The sequence below is a fragment of the Pteronotus mesoamericanus genome, unplaced genomic scaffold, assembly GCF_021234165.1.
Source record: "Pteronotus mesoamericanus isolate MK-2021 breed Mesoamerican mustached bat unplaced genomic scaffold, CSHL_Meso_final contig_20, whole genome shotgun sequence".
Classification (NCBI taxonomy): domain Eukaryota; kingdom Metazoa; phylum Chordata; class Mammalia; order Chiroptera; family Mormoopidae; genus Pteronotus; species Pteronotus mesoamericanus.
The window spans coordinates 47,182,358-47,203,571 of record NW_026555085.1 but is presented as its reverse complement, the minus strand read 5'-3'; the positions used below and the strand labels follow the sequence as shown (position 1 = coordinate 47,203,571).

Here is a 21,214-nt window from a genome sequence, read left to right as displayed (position 1 = left end):
TTGCTACCTGGATGGAAAGAGAAAACAGGTGCTGTTCAGCCAGCCCCGAACGAGGGCAACTGCGTCTGCGCGCAGCTGTTTACGGGCGCTCCGGCCTCCCGGCGAGGCGGAGCTAGAGAAAACCCACCCCTCTCAGTCGCCAAAGCCTCAACTCCTTCCCAGCCCGTCGCAGAGGTTCCCTTTCTTCCCCTCTGACCTCGGAAAGAAGGGGGTGGGCCTTTGAGGGCGGAAGTAGCAGTGCATTGTGGGCTCGTCTAGAGCAGTGGAGTAGATCCTGAATGAAAGTGGCGCGCGTCCCCTGACGTTATCCGGGTAGGAGCAGCTGGAACCCGAACCTCGGCCGGGAGTCGGGTGCCTCGCACGTCCTGTGGGGAGCGGACCGCGAGGCACCGGCGGAGGCGCAGCGATCGTTGGCGAGGGGGGCCGCTCTGCGCAGCCCCAGGTCATGGCTCACAACAAGATCCCGCCGCGGTGGCTCAACTGTCCACGGCGCGGCCAGCCGGTGGCAGGTAACCCGGACGGAGGGTCTTCGAGTCCCCCGCACCGGCGGCTTCTGGAGGTTTCAGTGTTTGCGTGCCCGTTAGTAGTAGTTCAGGATTGGGATGTGCTAGATCAGATGAAGCTTCGTGGATGAGTGTTTGGGAACTTGGACTGGGGCGGAGGGGGGAGGGGGTGGGTCGGTGGATGGGGGCACTTGTCACTATCCAGTGAGGCTAAGTATTGCGGACGGGAAGGTAGACAGGAGGTTTGTGTGGCAGGAGCTGAGCACCCAAGAGTACAGTGTACAGTACTTTGAAGCTTAGCCAGAAGTTTGTGAACCTTTCAGGGTACTTAGGAGGGGAAGGGACAAGTGTCAGTCTTGAGATGGAAGAGTGCTAGAGAAGAGGAAGGGCAGTTTCCCGCGGCTTAATGGATTGACGAGAGACTAGAGCTTAAAAAACATTTTAAATAACTTATTGTGGAGTTTTTCATCTTTATGGAGTTGGATATACAACAAACTATTTTTAAAAATTTATTTTATTTAGTTATTTTCAAAGAGAGGGGAAGAGAGGGAAAAAGAAAGGGAGAGAAACATCGTTGTGCGAGCAATATATCCATCGGTTGCCTCTGGCAGGTCCCCCGGCTGGGGATCTTGCCCCCAAACCAGGCATGTGCCCTGACTGGGACTCTAACCAGAGACCTTAAAGTTCTCAGGTGGGCACTCAGTCCACTGAGCCACACCAGCCAGGGCGCAACAGATTTTAAAGTGTACAGTTTGATAAATTTTGACTATACGCACACACACATCCTATGAAACAACCCAGGCAGCCATCACCACAATCAAAACAGTCAAAATAACCCATCACCTCTCAAAGTCTCTTCCTGCACCTTTGTAGTTCCTCCTTCAGTCAACTACTGGTTTGCTTTTTGTCACAGTAATTTGCATTTTCTATATATTTTTTAAATAAGTGGAAACATTTGGTATGTACTTTTTTTGGCGGGGAAGGGTCTCTGGTTTTTTTCCCTCAGGATTATTATTTTAATATTTATCCATGTTCTTGTATATAGCAACACTTCATCCCTTTTTTATTGCCAAGCAATATTCCATTGTTATGGATCCACCACAATTTTTTTATTCATTCACTTGTTTCTGGTCAGTTGGGTTGCTTCCAGTTTTTGGCTATTACAAATTCACTTGCAATGAACACTTATGTACAATTTTTTTGTATGAACATATGCTTTCACTTCTTTTGTGTAAATCTCTAGAATAGAAATGGATCATATGATAGGTGTACATTTAACGTTTAAAAAAACTGTAAAACTCTTTTTCAAAGTCTTGTATAATTGTTCTGTTTGCTCCACATCCTCTTCAATACTTGATATGATCAGGCTTTTTAATTTTATCCACTTTAGTAGGTGTTTAGTATTATCTTATCGTGGTTTGATGTTGAGCATCTTTTCACATACGTCTTGGTAATTCATACATCTTCTTTCGCGAAGTGTCCAAATCTTCTGCTGATTTTAAAATTGGGTTGTTTATCTTACTGATGAACTGTTATAGTTCTTTGTATATTGTAAATACAAGTCCTTTATTGAATGTATGTTTTTTCCAGAAGAGTGTTTTGAGACAAAAATTGAAGGATTTTGTTGTAGACTATGTGTACATATCTATTCTATGTCTAGTGATATAAAATTATTGGAAAAGGAGATTCGCTAGGTCATTTTCTATTTAGGTTTTCTGATTCTTCTAGTTTGTTAGCTTTTTTCACATTTCACTTAAATCTTTAATCAAAGCCATGCAAGCAAATGATACAATTTTGTGTTACTGAAAGATAACCTAAGCAAGTCTTAGGGTGAAAAAATGTTTTTCTTTAATGAAAAAAAAATGAAATAATTTCCTTTATGTCCCAATCACTTTTGTATGCATATTCAGTTGTGATGAAAAAGTACTTGATAATCATTGTACTTTTCTTCTTCAATTCTTTTTTTAGAAAATTTTTATTCTATTGATTTGGCAGGGGTTGGGGGGAAGGGAGGGAGAGAGATTGATTTGTTGTTCCACTTATTTATGCATTTATTTGTTGCTTCTTGTATGTTCCCTGACTGGGGATTGAACGCACAACCTTGATATATCAGACGATGCTCTGGCCAACTGAGCTACCTAGTTGGCCAGGGCTTGATCACAATTCTTTACATTTTCTTTATAGGTCTTACTCTCCAGCCATTTTGACTCCCCCCCACCCCCTTACCATCTTTAGCTTAATATTGTATCCTTTCTTTTTACATGTGGTTTTCTCTGTGAAGTTATGGAGAAACCTCTACACTTGGATGTCTGCCTTCTTTTCTAGCCTGGAGCTTATTTCCTGCATCCTCTCATTAGAGTTAGCTGCTACACTGATGTGTGAGAAAAACAAAATCATAAGGAAGTTCTTGTCAAAGTGAACTTTTTTAAATTAGAAAAATAGCTTAAAACTGTAGCCTGCAGGATGGCAATGTCAAATATCAGAATATTGACTTCTTGTTAGATTAAAAATGGGACAAATGTAGCACTGATTGGGGGTCGATAACAGCGGGGGAGGTGCTGCGCTCCAGGCAGCTTTATGCCTCTCCGAGAAATAGAGTTGTGTGCCTTTTTTTCCCCTCCCTCTGCTGGGAATGAAGAATCAGGAATAAAAGTTTTTCCTTTTTAATATTGGAATATTTTGGCTCCCCCAAAGCTAGATTCTTAATTATTGTGTTTCAGTGAGTCGCTAAGGTCATCTATCTGATTGATTGTGGTCCCTGTACAGAACCCCAGGCCTTCTGACAGCCAAGGTGGATCTTACTAATCGATAGTGTTTCAGCTTGTGATGCTTATTAGAAAGTAAAGTGAGTGCAACATAGAATTCTTGATATTTCTCTGAATTTCCCTTTAAAGTTTTATCTGTCCGTGTCCTGCAAATGTCCATGCCACATTGAATATTTTGGAAATAAAGGGTTAGCAGTGTTTTATAGTAGCAGAGCAAGAAATAATAGCTATATTCTTGCAACCTCCTTTTTTTCATCTTTTCTAATTATAAAAATAATCCATTCTTATTGCATAATATCTTTGATATTTTGTCTATGAGGAAAATATGTTATACCTGCTTAAATTTTCTCATTGTAAACACTAGGATGCTTTTTATTAGTACTAGATGTTCATAATATTCCTGAATCATAAAGAAGATGGTGCTAATTATATATAATCTGTTCTACTATAAAGTCTCCTTTAATTGAACCAGGCTTCCAGTGAGAGAGCTCCTGTATGTAGGACCAAGCTTTATTTCTGAAGGATTCTCTTTTTCTCCATCTGAGTGATAGGTTTTAGGTGAACACTGTGCAGAAAACAAACTTATTTCTTAAAGGTCATTAAATATAAACTTATTTTGTATCTACTATGTATGAAGATAGCGATGGTAACTTCGAAGTCATTTTACTTAGCAAATATTTGAGTTGGTTATGATATAGCCCTTTACCTTAAAGAGCACAGAGTCTCATGGGAATGGCCAACCATCATTTTAAAATACAGTTCTGTTGTAATAAATGCAATAATGACAATTACAGAATATTATGTGATATCAGAAGTAATGAACCTAAGTCTTTGTTGGACGTTGGGGAAGAAGAGATGGGGAGGAAGAGCTGATACATAAATTATCTTGAATGAATAGAAGTTTGCTAGATAGATAGTTGGAGAGAGAGTATAGTGGATGAATCTTCTAACATACCATATTATTTACTTATTTATTACGTTTATTGTTTACAGATCATATTTCCTGAGTAGAACATAAGCTCTGTCAGGGATTTTTGTTTTTTTCTTTTCACTAATGTATTCCATGCACCTAGAACAATGGCTGGTACATAATAGGTGCTCATTAAATATCTGTTAAATAAACTAAATGAAGTATAATAATGTCAAGGATAACTCCAAAGGTTTTAGCCTGAGCTACTAAAAAAAAAATGGTGTTACCATTTGCTGTGACAGGGTAGACGATGAGAGGAGCAGCTTGTGGAGTTTGAATACTGAGAGGTCAACTTTGAATATCAAGTCTGAGATTTCTGTAAGATGTCAACTAGAGACTAAGTCAAGGAGGCAGCTTGATGACTGCTCGAGTTAAAGGAGACGTTTGGGCTGGAGATACATATTTGTGAGGCAGCAGCACATTGGTGACTTTTAAAGCTATGAGACTGTGTGGGACACCAGGGGAATGAGTGTATACAGAAGCGAAGTCCAGGGACAGAGCCCTGGCACAAAACATAGAAGTGTCAGGGCGATAAGTAAAAAGAAGTAAAGAAGACTGAGAAGGAGTGGCTAGAGATATTGGAAGACCAGGAGGAGGTAGTGTTCTGGAAGCCAAGTGAAAAAGTGATTCAGGAGCTTTCTCTTGAATTAAAAAATGATGAATTGTTTCCGAAGTGAGAATTGACCATTGGATTTGGCAATGTGGATATCTTAATATTTAGTTATTGGATATCTTCAGTGGTTTTATGGAGAATAAACATTTAAAAAAGTTATCTTTTAATGAAATTTAGGTTAAAGCCTCTAGACAGATGTTAAGATTTTACTCAGGTATTATTTTAGGTAAATATTTATTCTTATTGTTTTATTGTGTTTAAAAATATAATTCATTTCAAATGGGTGGTTTAAAAATTGGTTATATAAAGTGACTTCCCCTATGCTTATATTGTGATTCAGGAAAAAAAAAAGGGCCAAAAAGGTCAGTCAGTCTGCTGAAATTATAATCTTGGATAGGTGTTTGGAGAATGAGTTGAGTTAGTAGGCTTCTTAACATGATCCTTGTCCTTAGATGTAGGATAAGGGTCATAAGATGGAGAGAGTTCCAAGTTCATATTACAAAGTTATAATCAGGAATTTTAAAGAATTGATTTAATTCACTCCATCATTAATTTTGTAGTACCATATCTTTAAAGGTTTTAAGGCAATAATTTTTTAATATAGTAGTTTAGAACTTAAAAGAGTCTTCATGGAAATTTCATTACCTGGTAATTTCTCTTTTGCTATTATATTTGATTGTCAATTTCTAGAATTCATGTTGTCCTTGAGAGTTCCAAGGCAGTGTCTTTTAAAAAGTATAGTTTAGACTGAGAACACTTCAGGAACAGTTCATATAAAACATTTTAAGAAAGTGATTTTGAGAATTGCTAATTACAGAGTTTTAACCTGGACCTTTTTATTTTTTTAAATGAAAATTGTTATTGATCTTCATGTTGTTTAGGAAGATTCTTACCTCTGAAGACAATGTTAGGACCAAAATATGACAGTCAAGTTGCTGAAGAAAATCGCTTCCATCCCAGTATGCTCTCAAATTATCTGAAGAGTCTGAAGGTAAGAAACAGAGCATTTCTGATACTGATATAACATACTTTATCCGTCTCTTGTTCTTCAGGTGGCTTAAAAAAGAACCTGTTTATTTTGAAATTGCAAAAATTGTACAGAGTTCTATGAACCTTTCCCCCATTTATTCCCAATGGCGACATCTTATATAATTGTAGTGCAGTATCAAAAGCAGGAAACTGACATTGATACAGACTGTTGAGTAGCTTGCAGACTTTATTTAATTTTTATTAGTTTATAGATGCACTTATTTGTGTATATGTATGAAGTTTGATCCAATGTGTAGATTTGGGTGATGGTTATGGAACTATTCCAGACCAAATTCCCACCCCCAAACCTGTACAGAGTATCATCTCTGTGTTTTGATCATTTTGAGAATTTTATATAAATGGAATAAAACAGTATGTGATCTTGTAGGATTGGCTTTTTTCACTAAGCATGACTCCCTTGTGGGCCATCCAAGTTGTTGCTTATATCAACAAAACGTTTGTTCCTTTTTACTAATGAATACTGTTCGGTTGTATGGATGTATCAGAATTTATTTAATCATTCTCTTGTTGAATGGTTAAATAACTTTTAGCCAATTTGAGTTGTTTCTAGTTGTGGGGAATTGTGAATAAAGCTGTCATGAGACATTCATGTGCAGATATTTGTGTGAACATAGTTTTCATTTTTCTGGGACAGATACCCAAGAGTATGATTGCTGAGTGTATGGCTATGTTTACAAGACTGTGCTGAACTATTATCCTAAGTAAAACTGCAGTTTTTAATGTTATTCTGACATAACACTGATTGTATTAGTTTCCTAGGGCTGCTGTAACAAGTGACCACAAACTGGGTGGCTTAAAACAACAGAACTTTAGATTAAATACAAACAGAGAATCTTAAAAGCAGCAAGAGAAAAGCAGTTATTTACCTACAAAGGAGCTCCCATAAGACTGTCAGCTGATTTCTCAGCAGAAAGACTGCAGGCCTGACCGGAGTGACATGGAATACTCAAAGTGATGAAAAGCAATGACCTGCAATCAAGATTACTCTACCCAGTGAGATAAAGAGCTCCCGAGACAAGAAAAAGCTAAATGAGTTCATAACCACCAAACTAGTATTATAAGAAATGTTAAAGGGTCTTCTTTAAGGAGAAGAAAAAATAAAAAATATGAATAATTAAGAGGCAATTAATACATATTTATCAACAATTACTTTGAATGTTCAAATCAAAAAACATCTGGTGGCTGAATGGATAGCAAGACCCTTACGTATGCTGTCAATAAGAGACTCACTTCATATTGAAAGAAACACACAGACAAAGTAAAGGAATGAGAAAAGACCTTTCATGAAAATGGAAACAAAACAACATAAAAGATGGGGTAGCAATACTGATACCAGACAAAATAGACTTTAAAACAAAGGCTATAACAAGAGGCAAAGAAGGACCCAACAACTATACTTCTACGTATTTATCTGAAGAAACCAAAACTAAGTAAAAAAAAACAACACATCAATATTTACAGCAGCATTATTTACAATAGCCAAGATATGGAAGCAACCTAAGTGTCCATCAGTAGATGAGTGGGTAAAGAAGAAGCAGTGCATATATACAATGGAATATGATTCAGCCATAAAAAAAAAGTGAAATCTTGCCATTTGCAACAACATGGATAGATTTAGAGGGTATTATGCTAAGTGAACTAAGACAGAGAAAGGCAAATGCCATATGATTTCACTTAATATGTAAAATCTAAAAACCAACCAACCAAACAAAATCTAAGCAGAGCAGAAACAGACTCATAGATATAGAGAGCATTTTGATGGTTGCCAGATGAAGGAGAGTTTTGGGGATGGATGAAAAAGGTGAAGGGATTAAGAAGTACAGATTGGTAGGTGCAGAATAGCCATAGGGATATGAAGTACAGCTTAGGGAATATAGTCAATGATACTGTAATAACTATGTATGATGTCAGGTGGGTACTAGATTTATCGGGGTGATCACTTCTTAAGTTATGTAAATGTCTAATCAGTGGGTTGTATACCTAAAACTAATATTTTATGTCAACTGTAATTGAAAAATAAAAAAATTATTTGGAAAAACCCCAGACCTTTATTCTCTCACCATTTTGGATGCTAGAAGTTCCAAATCAAAGTGTTGACAAGGTTGGTTTCTTCCGGAGGCTTGAAGGGAGAATTTTTTCCATGCTTTTCTCCTACTTTCTGTTGATTGCCAGCAATCTTTGGCATTCCTTGGCTTGCAGCTCCATTAGTTGTCTCTGCCTTATTGCTGACAGTCTTCCTTTGTGTATTGGTGACCAAAATTTTTTCTTATAAGTACACCCTGATTCAGTATGACTTCATCTTTTCTTGATTATATTTGCAAAGACCCTATAACCCTACCCTATTTCCAAGTAAAGTCCTAGTCATAGGGAGTTAGTACTTAAACATAACTCTTTAGGGAACATAATTCAACTCATAACATTAATCTTTATTATTACTCTTCTACTTTATAATCTTTTTTTAAACAACCACATTTAATTCTTTTTTATATAGGCCACTTGTGTATACATGTGCGCATACTCATTCTTACATTGTCCTTGATTTTAATGGAGGCAATTCTGATTTTTTAAAATTGATTTTTAGAGAGAGAAAGGTAGAGACAGAGAGAGAGAGAAACATTGATTTGTTGTTTCTCTTATTTATGCATTTATTGGTTAATTCTTGTATGTGCCCTGACTGGGGATTGAACCCACAAACTTTGTATATTGGGATGGTGCTCTAATCAACTCGATTACCTGGCCAAGGCTCTATTTTATACTCTTGATAGTCTATTATTGTATGCTATATATTAGTACATTCAACAAATATTAGTGCCATTATGTGCAAGTTTCCTATCATAGGATAGGAGAGTCACCATTTAGGTTTCGAAAACTTTTTACTCATCCATTTTCTTTGTGTAGTTTTGAGTCTTTGTTTATATGTTTAATTTAGCTTATAAACTTTATATTTTCATTATCAATAATTGTTTTGAAAGTAATAGTTAACATTTATAAAGCATTAAATATTTCCTAGGCAATGAGCCAAGAGCTTGGGCTAAGAAGCCAGCTTAGGTTTGAATTCCAGTTTGCCATTTAGAGAGCTTTGTGAGAAAGTTACATAATCTCTTCATGCTTCAGTTTCCTCATTTGTAAATAAAATTAGTGCTTGTAAGGCATGTAGACTAGTGCTTGGCACAGAGTAAGGAATTTATTTAAACCTCATAACAATTCTATGAGGTAATACTATTATTATCTTTATTCATGGGTTGGGATTACATATTATGAAAAATACAAATGTATATGTAAAATATATATGTACATATTATACACATATCAACATGGATAAATCAATACACATACATTTCTACATATACGTATATGAGGTCTGTCCAGAAAGTATCCAGCCACCATGTAAGATGAAAAATAGAGACATTTATTGAAAAAGATACAAGAAACACTGTACATAGGACAATGATGTCTCAGTCCCCTTCAATGTAGGCACCTTGAGACCTGACACAGTTTTCCTAGTGTTCTTCCCCCTGTTCAAAACACTCCACAAAATCCTTTGTTGGAACTACCATCAGCTGCCCCCTCATATTTTTCTGAGCCTTATTTATGGTCTGAAATCTCTTCCTTTTCAAAGGTGATTTTAGTTTTGGGAAAAGCCAGAGGTTGCAGGGCACCAAATCTGGGCTGTAGTGGGGCTAAGTCATATAGGTGATTTGATGCTTTGCCAAAAAACTGTACTAGATGTGGTGCATGAGCAGGCACTTTGTTGTGATGAAACTGCCGATCACCAGTTGCCCTTAGCTGTGGCTGCTTTTGTCATATTGCATCTATCAACCAACGAAGAACATTAGGTAGTACTCCTTATTGTTTGGCCTGTGGGGGCATACTTGCGATGGACAACACCTTCCCAATCAAAAATCATAACTAACATTGCTTTGGTCTTGTTGTGACTCTGTTATGTCTTCTTTGGTGTGGAGAACCTGGCAACTTCCATTGGGACGACTGGGCCTTCGTTTCTGGATCATAGGCATAGATGCACCATTCTTCGCTGTTTTTGACCTTTTTGAGGAAATATGGTTCATTGGTAGTGATTCAAATCGTCATTAGCAACTGCAACATGATGTTCTTTCGGCTCTGGTAGCAGAAGCCAGGAAACAAATTTCACACCAACATGTTTCATGCCAATATCCTGCATCAAAATCTTTGACACAGTAGTTTTTGGAATTCCCAGATCAGCTTCTAGTTTTTGCACTGTAAGTTGCCGATCTTTGTTGATTGCAGCCTGTACATGTTCAACATTTTCAGCTGTTCTGCTTGTTGTAGGCCTTCCAGAACATGGATCACTTTTCATCAGATTCTTGACCATCTTTGAAACATTTGTGCCACACTTTTATTTGCGCTGCACTCATTGCATCATCCCCGAAATCTTCTGAATCATCCAAATAGCTTTTATAGAGGAATGTTCAAGCTTAATGCAAAATTTGATGCACATTCGTTGCTTTGGTCGCTCAGTTATTTTGAATGCGATGGCCACACAATACACACGCTCGCTCAATGGTGTCTACAACCCTCACTGACTAGTACAGTGAAGTCATCATTGTTTACACATGTGCATTCCAGTTCACTCTTGTTGGCTGCCAGGTTACATCCGTGTTGCGCAAACCCTTGTTATATCAACAGTGGACTTTTTCCAGACAGACCTCATTTATGGGGATCAGCGAAATGAAGTCACACAATATACTTCCTCAGTTTTCTTGGCTAAAGTATTCCTATATACTTAGAAAATTTATTATTTTTTGCTTAGCCTACTTTACATTCACTTCCAATTTTGAACCTGGAGACAGACAACATGGATTCTAATTCTAACTCACTGAGAAGCTGTAGTATGGTTTCTAAATCTTTATATTTGGGAGAATATATCCTCTGAAGGAATTAAGATTACCGCAGAAGCCATGTGGGAAGAGAAGAGAAGTAGGCCCAGGGTTGGCAAATTACAGAAATAGTATCAAAAAATACAAGGAAGAACTCACCTGATTGATTGATCTGTCTCATCTACATGTGAGCTAAGGAATCTGGAAAAATCAGTAGAGCACATTATGGCAACTACTGATTATATTTTAGAAGCACAAATTTTTTTCTTTCATCATGTGTGAAATTTAAATGTTTTTGTCATTTTTTCACAATGACAGTGCAGTTGAATCATGATGACAGAAGAGTTGAATCATTATGTAGACCAGTCTCAAGGCAAATCCAGCAATAAGTACTCAATAAAAGCAGTAACAACAAAAGAGGAAAAAAAAATCACAATTTAGAAAGTATGGATTATTTTTCTTGCCACTCTTCCTAGAAAATATAGGCTTCAGAATGAGGTGGAAGATGTGTGATTATGGTTTTTTTTCCTGACTAAGTTCAGGTGTGCATTTCTTACCAAGACTGTCTTGCCAGGCTGAGTGTGATTTTAGTTGCTAAAGGGTTTTCAACCACATAGCCCCTGAACACAAGCCAACTTTGTCAGCACGCAACAGAAGAAATAATGATTTTTATTTTAATGCAGGAAGAAAAACTGGCTGAGAGATGGGATTAAGTCTTTAATGAGTTGCATATATATGGCCATGTGTTCTGTTCTTTATGGATTATTTAAGGAAGTTACAAGGGAATTTTGACCAAACACAGTTTTTACCTATATGCTCATTTCAGAATTTAACTGCCTCGCACGTGATGTAGTGATGGTTGCTTGGAATGCTGGGCTGATGTGTGCCTGGAGCTTGTTTGGGTTGGGGAGTATTTCAGATAGATGCTATCTCTTGCACTAGCCTCTTGTGTAATTAATCATAGGTGGAGTGGCAGATGCCAAAAACTGTATTAGTGCTTGCTTTTTTAGGTAGGCTTTTGCGATATCGAAGTGAGTCTGTTTTACTTATGTTCTTGTTCTATTATTTATCTGCGGGTAATGTATTTCATTTATTGCCTACTATATTCTAGTACCTTAGATAAGACGGATAAATGATACGTTGTTAATTGTTGATTGGCAGAATGAGCATAAAGTCTTCTGCAGTGTAGATGGATGAACTGGAGTATTGCCATTTAGTTAGCTTGTTTTGGAACAAATTCAGCTACTAGTAAATCTGCCCCCCCTTTTTTTAATAAGGTTAAAATGGGCTTGTTGGTGGATTTGACAAATACTTCAAGGTTCTATGACAGAAACGACATAGAAAAAGAAGGAATCAAATATATAAAACTTCAGTGTAAAGGGTAAGTCGTGTATTAAGATTCTTTAAGATTTAAACCTTTTGCTGAAATGTGTAATCTCTTTTCTAAAAAAATGTTTTCATATCACTAGACACGGTGAGTGCCCTACAACTGAGAATACTGAGACATTTATTCGTCTGTGTGAGCGGTTTAATGAAAGAAACCCACCTGAACTTATAGGTATGTTTGACCTAACTTACCAGTGTTGAATGGTCTATTTTGTGTTGGGTTTTCATTCCCTTTTTTTGTGCATGAGTTGATATGGAAGTATTTTTTTCTTTTTAAAGTAATCACCAACAAGTGTTTATTATAGCAATAGACTAACTTTTGCAAACTGTAAAATAAATGTATTTTATAGTTTAATATTTTTCAAGATAAAGCCTCAATTATTCCTCTTCAGATTACTGTTGAGAAACTCTACCTTAAACACTACATATTTATTTTTTATAATTTTGCATTTTATACCATATGTATTATTCTGAAACTATTTTTCACTCAGTATCTGAGTGATTAATACTGGTGTATGTAACTGTTCATTTTTGCTGTTGTGTAGTATTTCGTCATCTGATTATACTACAGCTTATTCATTCTCCTGTTTATGGACAATTCTTTCAGCAAATATTTATTGATGGCTACTCTTTGCCAGGTATAGGCTCTTGGAACATGTCAATGGAGAAAACAGAAAAAAGTCCCTGCTCTCTTGGAGGTTATATTCTAGTGTGGTATGGAAGTGGGGGTGCCGGGTTAGGGAAAGGCAGGTAATAAACAGTAAATGTAATAAATGAGTTAATTTTCTTAAAATGACATTTGGATTATCTTCAGTTTTTTTCTATTGTAAATAATGCTGCTAGAAGTAGTCTTCTAGAATTTTTAAGGTTTGATTTTGAATCTTGATTTATTTTTCTTTCTGGTATTTACATTGGCATATAGTGTGAATTAAGGATCCAGTTTAAATATTTTCAGTATATTCAGTTATTTGTTTTGACACTGCTTATTGAATAGTTTCTCTCCTGGTAACTAGATGCCATACATTAACCTCTTATATGCACTATTGGAAAATTTTTTTACTTTTAATTTTTTTGGTAACATTTTAACACTTTTTTGTTTGCAATATATTTTCTTTAAAAAATTTTTTTTAAGTAGCTAGTATTTTCTGCATGCAGAGAATTAACTGAAAGCCTTTTAGGAATAGTAAGAAAGTTCAGGGGATCTATTTGGACACAGATAAATAAGAAAATATCAGCAACTTTCTTGCAAATAGCAATAGCTAGTTAGAAAATGTATTTAGAGAGTAGTCTCATTAATTTCATTATTAATCATATTAGCTAACATTTATTGAACATTTCCTCTGTGTTAGTCACTCTGTAAACCATTTCATGTACATTATCTTATTTTTTTCCCAATCCTGTTAGGTAGATATTATTGTCACCCCCATTTTATGATAAGAAGCTGAGGCTTGGAAAGGTTAAGTGACTGCCTCAGTGTCAGTCATTAAGGCTTAGGGCTTAGATCAGATCCTAAGCAATCTGAGTTGAGAGTTCCCACTCTAAACCACTTCTCTTGTCTGTGACAGAAGTACAAAACAAGGAATAAAGTTAGTAAGACATGTAAGAGGTCTTTATGAAGAAAATATACTTGTATGCTTATTATTAGTAGACACAGGGGGAAACAGTGAGTGAGTGAATGAAGGAATCCTTGTAGCAACTCTCTGTAGTATGTGGTGGTATCTCCATTTTACAGATGAGGAAACTGACTCTCAGAGAAGTTAAGTAGTTTGCCATGGTCGCACATCTCATAAATGTTTAAGCAAGGCTCTTAATGTAGTTTCTGACTTCAAAGCCCAAATCTCTAATTAGTTGCTACACTGGTTTCTAGATTGATCGCGTAAAACCTAAAAAAAAAAAAAGTTCCTGTATTATAAAGCAACAGAAACAGAGCAAAGAGACATGTGGCGAGTTGGGAAACATGTTTGAAGCATATGTGACAGATATTTTTATTTATTTTTTAATTTTTATTGTATTTTTTCCCATGACCATTTAGTTCTCTTATATCCCCGTATCCCCACAATCCCCACACTGGTGTCCCCGTCCATGAGTCCTTTCTCCTTTTTGCTCAGTCCCTCCACCCTCTAACTTCCCGCTGCCGCCCTAGCTGTCATCCTGCTCTCCATGAGTCTGTCTCTGTTTTGCTTGTTTGTTCAGTTCATTAGATTCCACATATGAGGGAAATCATGTGGTATTTGTCTTTCTCTGACTGGCTTATTTCACTAAGCATAATGTTTTCCAGGTCTATCCATACTGTCACAAAGGGTAAAGTTTTCTTCTTTTGTATGGCTGAGTGGTATTCGATTGTTTAAATGTCCCATAGTTGTTTAATCCATTCATCTGCTAGTTGACACTTGGGCTGCTTCCATATCTTGGCGATTGTAAATAACGCTGCGATGACCATAGGGGTGCTTATGTTCCTTTCAAATTAGTGTTTTGGGTTTCTTCAGATATGTTCTAGAGGGATCACTAGGTTGAAAAGGCAGATCCATTTTTAATTTTTTGAGGTATCTCCATACAGCTTTCTACAGTGACTGCGCCAGTCTGCATTCTTACTAACAGTGCAAATGCAGGTTTCTTTCTCCACATCCTCACCAGCATTTGTTTTTTGATTTACTGATGATAGCTGTTCTGACAGGTGTGAGATCATATCTCATTTTGGTTTTAATTTGCATTTCTGTGAAGATCAGTGACATCGAGCATCTTTTCATATGTCTGTTGACTGTCTGTATGTCCTCATTGGATAAGTGTCTATTCAAAGTCCTTTACCAGTTTTTTAACTGGGTTGTTTGTTTTTTTGGCGTTGAGTTTTGAAAGTTCTTTATAAATTTTGGTTATTGACCCCTTATCAGGTGTATCGGCAAATATGTTCTCCTATTCTGTGGGTTGTCTTTTTATTTTCTGTGCAAAAACATTAGCTTACACTATAGCTTACTGTAGTCTCATTTGTTTAATTTTCTTTTGTTTCGCTTGGCTCGGGAGACACATCTGATAAAATATTGCTACAAGCAGTGTCTGAGATTTTGCTGCCTATGTTTTCTTCTATGGTTTTTATGGTTTTGGGTCTACATTTAAGTCTTCAATGCATTTTGAATTTATTCTTGTGCGTGGTGCAAGAAGGTGGTCTAGTTTCATTTTTCTTCATGTACCTGTCCAGTTTTTCCCAACAACATTTATTGAATAAACTGTCTTTAGCCCATTGTATGTGCTTGCTTCCTCTGTCGAATAGTCATTGACTATAAAGGTGTGGGTTTGTTTCTAGGCTCTCTATTCTGTTCCACTGATCTTTGTGTCTGGTGTTACGCCAGTATCATGCTGTTTTGATTACTATGGTCTTATAGTATAGTTTCATATTAAGTAGTGTGATTCTTCCAACTTTGTTCTTCTTTCTCAGGATCACTGTTGCTGTGTGGGGCCTTTTGTGATTCCCATATACAGTTTTGAAATATTTGTTCCACAGGATATAAAATTAGTTGCATTTTTTTATATGCGAATAATAACAGAAAAGGAAATTAAGAAAATGATCCCATTCACAGTTGCTTCAAAAAGAATAAAATACCTAGGAATAGACCTAACCAAGGATGTAAAAGAACTGTACTCAGAAAATTATAAGACACTGAAGAAAGATATTGAAGAAGATACAAATAAGTGGAAGCACACACTGTGTTCATGGATTGGAAGAATTAACATTCTGAAAATGTACATCCTACTCATAGCAATCTGTATATTCAACACAATTCCTATCAAGATTCCAATGATGTATTTTACAAAATGAGATAAAAATAAAATTTTTATGTATAAAGAGATTTTATAATCCAATAGGCAAGGAGGTATTCCTCAATAGAAAAATATGGAAAACAATGAAAATGTAACTTATAAAAGATGAAATACAAATAGCCAAGAAATGTGAAAGATTTTTTACTCTTGTTAACAAAAGATACAAATTAAAATATATGTTTTTACCATCCCCTATCAAATTGGTAAAGATCTAAAAAATTACAAAGAACTGGATAAAGTGAGTGCACTGATACATTGTTAATTAGAGTGTTAATTGGTATACCCTCTCTGGAGGGACAGTTTGGTGATATTTCTCAAGATCATTAAAAGTGTTTATACACTTTGATTCATCTGGACCACATCTAAGAATTTATTTTAAGAAAGTAGTCAGAGATGGACATAAAGATTTATGAGAAAGGAATTTGATCACAGCTTTGTTTGTAGTGAAAAAACTGGAAACAACTTACATATCTGATAAAAGCAGGTCATTTTTATTGTATAGTGTGCAACTACTATTTAACAGAATAATAATAATATGGGGATATATGACATGTATATTTATGTATTTATACACTCACATGAATATATGTAACAAGTATATACACACACATACATTTAGGTATACTGCTAGAAGATACAGAGCCTAAACATTGAGGCCTTTATGTGAATGATTAAAACAACTGCTTTCTCATTTGACAAAAGCTGGTATAGGGGTATTGATAAATAACTGTGAGGAATTCAAAGAAGGGCATTAAAGAAGTTTTAGCATCTGGAAGCAGATGTCATAATTTTAGAAAGATTCACGCTATGGTTTAGAAAAAAAAAGTTGACCCTTATAAATTGTCCAGTTGTATTCTTGGAGAACTGATAAAAAAATTTCTAAATTGAGTGTTTCATAGGTTATAAGAATTGTAGAACTCTGCTCCAATATGTCATATATTATTATATATGTTTTATGTCATGGGTAGTGATTCTGTTCATGTGGATTGAAGTGGAAACATTTGCTTTGGGTCTGCCAAGTTTTGGAGCACACGTTGTATTGACAATTATTTATTATAGTAATAACCTGAAGACAGTAACACGAGCTGGTTGTTTTTCAAACAAAAGGTAGTAAAGAACCAAGTTTAAGTGACCTTAGGATCTGGAAGTGTTGGCCTACTTTTACAATATTTTAATTGTGTTTTAGTGTCAGTGATGGAATTTTCATCAGCCTTGTACACGCACTTGCAGAAGTGTGCTTGTGACCAACAGTAAACATCTGTGATATGGCAAAAATTACTCAGTTTTTCAAAGCTACTTGTTTTAAAAAAAATCAGTTTTAAATTAGCTGGTGTAATTATTAATTCATTCACTTAGCCTGGTTGTGGGATAATGAGGTAGGCTTAGTGGAAATGTAGAGTTTTTGAAACACATAGAAGCCTGAAATGTTTTCGGATCCTTAGGAAGAACTGCAGCTTCATAATCCCTTATCTGAAACCCTTGGGACCAGATGTTTCCGTTTTTTACCACATGTTACCTCCGCTAGGGGCAGTATCTCCTAATTTTTTTTATTATGAAAGTTTTCAGATGTACCAAAGGTAAGGAGAATAGTAAAATGGAATCCCATGTAGCTTTCATCTAGCTGCAGTAATTATCATTTTGTTGCTTTTTTCATCTTTCCTGTCTTATTGTTAACAATATGCGTTTGAGTATTTTAAAGCAAATCACACAGATATATCGTTTCAGTATGTATCTTTACAATAGGGATTTTTGGTTTTTATATAATCACCACGTAGTTATACCAAACAGAATAATAAAAAATTCCTTAATGTGACCTAAAGCTCAGTAATATTTAGGTTTCCTCAATTATCTAAAAAAAAAAAAAATTTTTTTAAGTTAGATTTTCAAACCCAGCTCCCACAGTGTCTTTATATTACATTTTATTTTTATGTCTCTTGTCTCTTTGATTCTTTTTTCTTTTTTTAATGCCATCAATTTGTTGGAGAAATCAGATCATTTGTCCTGTAAAATATTCCACATTCTGGATATATGTGATTGCTTCCTCACGCTGTCAGTTAACTTGCTCCTTTGTCTTCTTTATGTCCCATAAATTGGCATTTAAATCTAGAGACATAATTATATTCAGTTTTAGGGTTTTAGACAAGAACACTTAGTAGAGTATGTTGTATTACTTCAGGTCCCATCAGGAAGCACGTAATGTCTGATTGCCTCACTTTTAGTGGTTCTAAGATGATTAAGTGGGTTCAGGTGGTGGCAGCTTGATTCCTCTTGTTGCAAAGGTCTTCATCTATCTTTTACCTAATGATTTTAGTAACCCATTGATGATTGTTGCCTTAATCCAATATTTCATTAGGGCTGGCAAAATGATTTTTCTGATTCTTCATTTCTTCATGTATTAGCTGGAATTCTTTAGTAAGGAACTATTCCTTTGTTATCCTGAAATGCAGTTTGTACAGGAAAGGCAAGTCAAACATTTGATTCTTTCTTTTATTTCTCAGTTTTCAGAACAGCAAGTCGGCATCTTAGCAGTCTCTAGCGGTGACTGATTAAATTTATTTTTTTGAGAATCTGTATAAACTGTGTATTTTTTTATCTAGTTGATGTATTTAAATGACTTGCAGTCAGTATTTATTGTTATGTCCAAATTGCTTCATCCTAGGGCAGCAGGAGCCCCTTCGAGTTGGTTTCTTTATCCTTTTGATATCACCCTGTCAGTCTTTGATGGTTTCCTTGTTTTTTGGCACAAGATGTTTTCCAGATGTGGAATCAGTTATTTCTTTAAGGGTCCTGGTTTCTGAGTTCCTGTTAGTGGAAAATAGTATTTAGACATATTAACATTTTTGCAGTTAAACATATGAATATTCACACCAAGTGGGAAAAATAGACTATAAATAATGTCACATCAGTAAAAGTCATGTTTTGTCCCCAAATGATTTACCAAAAATCTTATTTTGTAGAGCTGTTTTGAAATAATAATTACAAATGAGAGATTATATAGCTATAGTGCATTTGTTTACATGTACAGGAATAACTGTTTAGAAAATAAGAATTTTGTGGACTGAAGAAATTAAAAAATCTTTTTTATGTTAAAAGAGAAACATCTGATTTCTTGGTAAATGGTAGACTATGCATAATAGGTACATAGCTTAACTAATGCCTTTAATTACTTCATGTGTTTCTAGTTACAAATACATGTGACAGTTTTGTGAATAGTTTCATGAGTAGCACACGCTTACTTTTGTAAAAAACATCTTTTGATTAAAAATATTTACAGTAACTTGGCACATTGTAAGTTCTTAATAATTACTAGTTTCCTTTCATATATTTTTAGAGAGAGGGGAAAGAGAGGGAGAAAAACATCAATGTGTGGTTGCCTGTTGTGCACCCCGCTACTGGGGACCAGGCCTGCAACCAAGGCATGTACCCTGACTGGGAATCGAACTTTTGGCCCTTGGGTTTGTAGGCCAGCACTCAAGCCACTGAGTCACACCAGCCAGGGCTATTAGTTTCCTTTTAGTGTTCTTATTTTTGTTGCTCATTTAGACCAGGTCTCAACCTCAGCACTATTGCCATTTTTGTACTGGATAATGATTTATTGTGGGGGACTCTCCTGTGCATTGTAGGATGTTTAGCAGAATCTCTGTCCTCTATCTCCTAGTTGCTAGTTGTGACAATTAAAAATGTCTCCTGACATCGTCAGGTGTTCCTGGGTGAGGTGGAGGGTTGGGCCAAAAGTGCCCCAGTAGAAAGCCACTGATTTAGACTGATCAGGTAAGTTTTTTGATATAATTTATCTGACTAGTGAAATAGAAAGGAAATTGTGTATATTGATATTAGGCTTTATTTAAAGATATGTTGCCACTAGTTCTTTATAGGTCACCTCCTTTTAATTTATACTTACAGATCCAGTACGTACATTTCTAGAATTATAATTCATCTTTTTCTCCTTTTCTTGGAACGGTTGTTTTTTCTCCTGGTTTGATTTTAAAAGGACTATAGTTTCCTTTTAATATGTATATTAGTGTTAAGAATTTTTGAAATGTTCTATAAATTTATTTCATTATTCTTAGCTTACCAGAAGTTGAAGACACATTTGAATAAGAAGTTGACTTGAAATAGTGAATAGTGAGCTCATCTTTGGTTGTACACTATGCTTTATTTGCCACTAGATGGACCTGTTCTCATAATGAGCCGATGAAAACTGCAATCTTCTCTTTTTAACATTGAAGACATATCAGTCTAAGTTTGTAGTATACTTAATTAATGGAATTTTTTACATTAAATGCATAATCTTTCATTCTTTGGGGTAGAGATTTGTCAGTAAGATAAAAAGTATGTATTTTCATAACAAAGAATATTAAAAGAAGGCCCTGGCTGGGTAACTCAGTTGGTTAAAGCATCCTCCCAATATGCCAAGATTGCGGGTTCAATCCCCAGGGCACATACAAGAATTAACCAGTGAATGCATAAATAAGTAGAACAACAAATCTATCTTTCTGTCTCTCTCTTTCCCTCTCCCTCATTCCCTTCCTTCTCTCTCTCTAAAATCAATTAAAAAATATTAAAAGAGCAATTTTACTTTCTTAAATTATGTATTGTCACATGCCTTTATGACTTAAATGGCAATTATTCTTACATTTCCTATTTGTAAAAATACTTGATCTTGATACAGTAAAAATTAGATGCAAAAACAGTAGTGGTTTAGGAGACAAACATCTGAAGTTAGAGTATTTGCTGCGTAAATTGGTCTGAAATATAAGATAGAAAAGAAATCTACATGTTGAGTTAAGATGCATGTTGAATAAAAAAGTATGTTTACAGCAAATGTTTTTGTGTAACTTTTAAAAGTCCCTTTTTTACAAAGCAATGGAATTTATAGAATTTCATTATTATGGCCATTTACTTCTAAGACTGGTCTTTAGCTTTTCAGGGCTGATCTCTTTATTTTTTATTTCTTCCCTTCAGAAACTTCATTTCAGTTATACTGTATCCATGTCCTCTATTGTCAACCTCTGTGATTTAACTAGGTCCTTCTCAGCCTGTAAACTTGTCTCCTCTTACGTGAAATATTACTACCTCTGCAAAAACCAAAACCAACCAACCAAGCAAACAAACAAAAACAACGCCCCCCCAACCACACCTTTCTTTTTGTTTTATATTTTCCTTTCCCTTTCCCAGCTGACTTTTTGAAAGATTGAAACTTGAATTTATTTACTCTCATTCATTTTCTTGCCGTCTGGAGTCTTCTACACTCCTAA

At 35.6% G+C, this 21,214-nt stretch overlaps 1 protein-coding gene across 2 annotated transcripts in view; it reads left to right on the top strand.

Moving 5' to 3' along the window:
• The first annotated feature begins 252 nt into the window (after positions 1 to 252).
• The window catches only part of RNGTT (RNA guanylyltransferase and 5'-phosphatase), a 245,740-nt gene continuing 224,778 nt past the window's right edge, over positions 253 to 21,214 (top strand). Inside the window, exons 1-4 of one of the 2 annotated variants that reach the window (XM_054569701.1) lie at positions 253 to 312; positions 5,733 to 5,842; positions 12,035 to 12,138; positions 12,227 to 12,315. In XM_054569701.1, the coding sequence (XP_054425676.1) occupies positions 5,756 to 5,842; positions 12,035 to 12,138; positions 12,227 to 12,315 (280 nt within the window). In that variant the 5' untranslated portion in view covers positions 253 to 312; positions 5,733 to 5,755. Of the gene's footprint in view, positions 510 to 5,732; positions 5,843 to 12,034; positions 12,139 to 12,226; positions 12,316 to 21,214 lie in introns of both variants that reach the window. The other variant, XM_054569700.1, reaches the window with a different exon arrangement.